This window comes from Entamoeba histolytica, genomic scaffold, assembly GCF_000208925.1.
Source record: "Entamoeba histolytica HM-1:IMSS scf_1104750517407 genomic scaffold, whole genome shotgun sequence".
Classification (NCBI taxonomy): domain Eukaryota; phylum Evosea; order Mastigamoebida; family Endamoebidae; genus Entamoeba; species Entamoeba histolytica.
In genome coordinates this window covers 1-6325 of record NW_001915393.1, presented here as the reverse complement: position 1 = coordinate 6325, position 6325 = coordinate 1, and the positions used below count along the sequence as shown (strand labels likewise).

Genomic DNA, 6325 nt, shown 5'->3' with positions numbered 1-6325 from the left:
ATGAACACATGGAATAAATTCAACAAATAGAAGAATGGACAAATAGAAGAGTAGAAGATAAAATATTTGATTCAGATTATGATAATTGGAATAAAAATACATCAGTATTTGATGAAAGAATAATGAATAAAAAATATAATAATTATTATTGAAGATGAAGAAGGAAATAACTTTGGAGGATATGTTAATTCTAAAATTGATAAAGTTGATGGTTATATAAATGATTCAAAATCATTTTTATTTTCATTAGAATCAAAATGAAGAATGAATGAAGAAATGAAGAAATTTGATATTAAACAACCAGAATATGGATTTTATTTGTATATTCAATCAAGCGATTGATTGTTTGGATTTGGAAAATATGGAAGTGATATTTTTATGTGTAAAGAAAATAATAAAACAAAATCATGTTATAGACAAAATTCATTTGAATATGAAGGAATATCAAATGCACTTTGTGGAAAATATAATTTCGCATATCCTTTCACACCAAAACGAATCATAGTAAATGAAATGAAATGATTCAATCTAGATTAATTGAAAATGAACTAAAAAAGAATAAAAACAAATCAATGAAGAATATGAACAACCATTTCATTCATCTGCCAATGAATGAAATGGTGAATTAAAAATGGACATAATTCAATGTTGATTTATTTTATTTCATTTAATGAAATATTCACACCCAATGATAGTGTTTTTAATAAATAATAAAAGAAATAAGAATAAAATAGAAATGAAATAAAATAAATAAACAATTTATTTGTATTATTTCATTGAATTAATTCATTATGAATCAAATGAATAAGATAATAGAAATAAGAATAAGAAACAAATAAAGAAATGATAAAATACATCAACATATTTATGTTATTATTCTTTATTCATTCTTATTTTCCATTTAAACAATAATAAACAAAACATAATAAGAAAGATAAATAAGAATAACACAACATAAAATAAATAATAAGAATAAAATATACAACAAACATGAATAAACAAGAAATGATAAATGATAAAAGAAGAACTAAATAAAATAACAAAAAAGTCAATTATTAGATATATCCTCAATTGGATTTTCTTCATACTGAGAAGTGTTTATTTCAGTTTCTTCATTATGCTCTATTGGTGTAATAGAGTTCATTTCTAATATACTCGCATTAGATTGTTCTTCTTCTAATGTGCTGCCAGAATTGAATGTGTAAAACATTAAGTCTTTCATATTTTTGATAATAATTGTTCGTAGGATTTTGGCAAAGTCTAATTGTAATTTCAATGATTTTACTCTTCTTACTGATTCTTTATGTATTAATCAATTTATTGATAAAATAACATGTATTATTTCTACATATATTATTTCTCTATTATTTCTTAATTTCTCTTGTAAATCTTTGTATTTATTTATTTTATGAATATAATTTAACTCTAAATTATTATCTTGACATATAGCAACATCTATGATATATCCTTTCTTTTCTGTAATATTTTGATAATATATATCTGGTCTTCTAGCATGGAAAGAATGGTCACTAACCAATAAATCTTTATTGTAAGTTATGACCATTTTATCATTATTAATACATTTTGGAGGATTATTAAAATCAATTGAATCAAATTCATTAAAATGTGTAATTAATATCTGTTTATATATTTGTTTACAAACATAATCATGTTTTAATATTTGATTCTTTTTCATTACGTCATAACAATATATGACTAATAGATGCAATTGTGTTAGGGCAATGTTTACAATATTTTAAAACATCATTTTGGAGTATTTTTGCTTTAATACTTCCTGTCATAGTTACTCCTTCTTGCATTTTTACTATTTGGAGGAATGCATTTCTTTTTATATTTAATGACCTCCATGTGGCTACTGTTATTTTTTTATCATTGAAAGTGCCATTTGCATTTCTTATATATTCACCACATTTCTTTCCATTTATTTAAATATCTATCATTTAATTCATTATTTACACATTCAAATACTTCCTTTACATCATGTTTTATTTCATTTATTTCTATTATATTCATTATTTCATTAAAATTAATCTTCTTACAAAATGCTTTCTTCATTCTTTTAATTATTCAATTTGAACTTTCTTTTATTGCTTTCTATCATTTTATTTATTTTGTTTCATTTTTGATTTGTTTTTTGTTTTTTTTACGTGATATTCTTTGTATCTTTGTGTTTTAGTATGATATTTATTACTATTATGATGTTGTTTGTTTTTATTGAAATTATTGTTAAAGTACAACAAAATTATTAGTGAATTAAAAAGAACTAAAAAATAGTATTAGATGAATAATACGTGTTGTATTTGTTATGGCGATATAGTAGATTGTACTATCACTCCATGTGGTCATGCGTTTTGTTACCAATGTATTAAAGAATGGTTGTCGAGAGTACCAAATTGTCCAGTTTGTAAGAGCCGAGTTTTACTAAATCAAATCATACGAGTTAATAAGAACAAAAATCACCCAACCAAAAATGAACAGTCAACAATTTTTCAAGACAACCTTCCTGTAATAAAGTTCTGGGGAAAACTTTTATTAGGTCTTTTGTTCCCAATATTGATGTTTTTGGTTATTATTCAATTAATGGATTAAAACAATACATTGTTATTGGGTTTTTAATAACTTTAATTTCTTTCATAAGAATTTGTTTGTGTTAGTTTTCAAATGTGCTGATTATTTGACTTTATACCATTTTGGTTAATACAATCATCTAATAAAATAAATGAAAATTTATCGTGAATAAAAACGAATATTTGTGAAGTTCAAATGGAGTTGGATAGGGATAAAGTCGTTGAAGTATTTTTGTTAAATAATTAACAGCATGTGGTTTTAGAATGAAAACGTATATCTAACTCATCGTTAATACAAAAACATGTTGGCTTTAAAGATATGATACTTTTAACACTTTGTTGGTTGAAAGAATTACTTGTTTTTCAAACGTTATAATAATAACTCTTTGTTTCTTTAATTCTTATGACTTTGCGTTAAAAACACTCCCCAAAATAAGTAAAAATGAAATTGCAATGGCATTGCCTTCTCTAAATTTATGAGAACAAGTTAATATTATTCTTGAACCCATACCTCTTTAATTTCTTTTAAAAAGTCTTTTCTTTGGAAGAAACAATTGTGTGAAGGATAATTCCTGGTTTTTTCTTTTCCTTGAAAATATTTTTTTTGTTTAGCCAATCATTAGTTTAAGTAAGTGTTTTATCCTCGTTATTTATTGTCACCCTCTCTTTAAAACGAACTTTTCATGAAACATGATTTTGCTTTAGTTTATTTATTAATGAAATTCATCATAAAAATTTTATATATGAATAAATAAACATGCCATCATTTAAATAAAGAAAACATTTGGTAATAACGATATATTAGATGAATACTGTTTCTAGTAAGTTTGAATTAAATGTAGGTAATTCACTTTATTCTGGAAATAAACCAGTGTTTAATTATTTGAAAATTATAACTGTCATTATTAGTATATAACAAATTAAACCAAACCATGAAGGAATTTGATTTTATATGATGATGTAATAAGTTTAATATAAGGATTGTACATACAAACACTTTTCACTGAATATATTAATGTATTTAATTCTTTCTATCTATTGTACTCAACACTAATATTGTATTTGATAATACTAACTAATCGTTGTGTGTCAATTCCATTTACCCACAACCACACAACATCAATGACATCAAGATACATATCATACTTAAATGTGGTTGTTTCTGAATGGTTATAAGGTTTTTTAATATCTTCATCCTTTGTGGGAAGGTGTTTCTTTATGTCAAATTTAAGATCAATAAATTCATGTTGCTTAATCCAGTCATGTTAAAGGTTTGTATTGTTTTAAATTTTTGGGGTGATAATCTAATTATTCATCGTTAAATTGCATTGTTTCAAAAAATGAGTTACTTATCTTTCATTTTCATAACTTTAAGTTTGAAGTTCACTTATATTGATATGAATTGGTCTATATGTTTTTTTTTTCGAATGACAAATATATGGATAAAGGAAACAAGATATAAAACTCCAATGAAAGAAAGAAAAGATGCCACCACTTTCTAATATGGAATATTAAAAAAAGTAACTTTTAAAAAAAAAGAAAAACAAAATTTTCCAATAAAAATCATTTGTTAATGTTTATTCCAATAACACCTCAAATCAGTGATTATGCTTTTGGTCGTTTTCGTGAATTACCATCACCATTATTTGGATCAACACCACCTTGGCTTATGCAAATTCCTGTTAATCACAAAATATCATTAGGAAGTGACATTATTCATTTTATTAAATTTATTCAACTTAATCCTTCAGAAAAAGATAAAAGAAAACAACTAATTAAACAAGTAACTAAAGTTATAGACTCTTTAAAAATAATTAGTAAGAATGGAAAACCAAAAGTAAGTTTTGTTTCACCACAAACACCATCATGTGTAACGTTATATGGAAGTGAAAAATCAAATTTAGCATTACCATTTAGCGATATTGATATATCTCTAAGTGGTGATTTTATTAATATTAATTCTACAATAGCTTTTCAATTTATATCTGATGCATTGGCAAATGCTTGTATATGTAATGAAGTATTATCACTTCCTTTAGCACGAATTCCATTATTAAAAATGAAAGGAATTCAAGATGAAATTAATATAGATATATCAATTGATAACCAAAATGGAATTGAAACTACAAAACTTATAGGAAGGTTATGTCATAAAAACTCAATGTTAAGACCTCTTGTTATTCTTATTCGATATTTATTACATCAAGCGGGATTTACATCAGTTATGAGTGGTGGATTAAATACATTTATGATAACTCTTCTTGTATATTCATTTCTAGAAATGTATAATACTGGAAATATTACTGGTGGTGTTCCAGATAACGATATAGGTAGTGTGTTTATCACTTTTCTTCAACATTTTGGTTATGACTTTAATTACTCAAAGTATGGAATAAGTGTTGGTGTTGAATGTTCATATTTCGAAAAAGCCTCTCGGGGATGGCTTGACTCAAAAAGACCTTGTATGTTAACTATAGAAAATCCATTTGATGAAACATCAAATCTAACACCAAATGTATATCTAACACCATCAATAAAAACATATTTTGCCAATTGTTTACAATGGATTTTACCGTCGATGGGAGATGATATATATTTATTTCTTCCATCTAATTCACGACTTGCTCGCATTATTTCATTACCCGAAGAGTTGCTTAACAGAAATAAATGAATTTGTACATATCCTTTACAATACTTTTTTTTATTTTCCTTAAAAACCATATTTAATAAAAGTATTATTACAAGTCAATAATAAAAAAGAAAAATGAGTCAAACCAAATTTATTAAATACATTTCAATGTTTAGACAATTAATTATATTAGGCATGTCTGGTGATTGTTTTTTCTTACAAACTAAAAATGTCGATAACTAAAAGAAAACTAATAAAACTAATAACTTCTTTCTTTAATGCTTATTCTTCTTTCATTTCTTTGTTTCGCTCATGCAGCGTCTGATGATAATGAAAATTCATTCGATGCTATTAATGAACGAATTAAAAATGATTCATACAAAATTGATGGATCACTTCATAGTGGAATTTTAGTATTATTTTACAGTGATTCAGGTAATGAAACTAAACCATTTGCTGGAAGGTCATTTGTAATTCCGACTGACGTAATGACAAAATTAAAAATTAATAATTTCTATGATTTAATAGGGAATAAAACAAACGATGACATTTATTGTAGAGTACTTGTAAATTATAGATATTCAGAACCACATCTTGTATATTCAGCAAGTCAAATACCAAAATTAGTTTCAGTACAAGTAAATCTTGATGATGATTCACATATTGAGTCAGTTGATTGGGATACAGATTGTAATGATTGTGCTAGTAGTGATTGTTTAGCAGATTTTTGTGCATTTAAAATTACTGAATAGTTTGTTAAAAAAAAGATTTATTAGTGATGAAAGGAAATTTATAGTTTTAGTGATGGAACGACTTGTGCAGAAGCAAGAAAAAGTAATAAAGAAGCATGTGGGTTAATTCTTTTTGTTGGATGGAAAGGACAGGCTAAAGCACGGTATTTAAAGTCATATTTAAATTTACCATCACATTTCTCTAAATATTCATTAAAAGGACAGTTCTTAGACTCAGCTGCAGACTTTGAACAGAATTGGTTAAGTTTCTAAGTAAAAAATAAATTAAATGTTTAGAAACGATTATTTGTTTAATGATGTTCTATTTTAAAGGAATTGACGATATTTTGAATCATCAAAAATAAAACAATGAGACA

At 24.9% G+C, this 6325-nt stretch overlaps 3 protein-coding genes across 3 annotated transcripts, besides 1 other annotated feature; all 3 read left to right on the top strand.

Moving 5' to 3' along the window:
- Window positions 1-1033: 1033 nt before the first annotated feature.
- Window positions 1034-2132: a repeat region.
- Window positions 2133-2301: 169 nt separating this feature from the next.
- Window positions 2302-2610, top strand: EHI_073180 (zinc finger domain containing protein; the record flags this gene model as incomplete). Its single annotated transcript, XM_643449.1, has 1 exon — window positions 2302-2610. The coding sequence occupies one exon, from the start codon at window positions 2302-2304 to the stop codon at window positions 2608-2610; it is 309 nt and encodes a 102-aa protein (XP_648541.1).
- A 1551-nt stretch (window positions 2611-4161) lies between these two features.
- EHI_073170 (topoisomerase, putative) lies at window positions 4162-5259 on the top strand (the record flags this gene model as incomplete). Its single annotated transcript, XM_643450.1, has 1 exon — window positions 4162-5259. The coding sequence occupies one exon, from the start codon at window positions 4162-4164 to the stop codon at window positions 5257-5259; it is 1098 nt and encodes a 365-aa protein (XP_648542.1).
- A 236-nt stretch (window positions 5260-5495) lies between these two features.
- EHI_073160 (uncharacterized protein) lies at window positions 5496-6221 on the top strand (the record flags this gene model as incomplete). Its single annotated transcript, XM_001914331.1, has 2 exons — window positions 5496-5968; window positions 6020-6221. The coding sequence occupies 2 exons, from the start codon at window positions 5496-5498 to the stop codon at window positions 6219-6221; spliced, it is 675 nt and encodes a 224-aa protein (XP_001914366.1).
- Window positions 6222-6325: the final 104 nt, after the last annotated feature.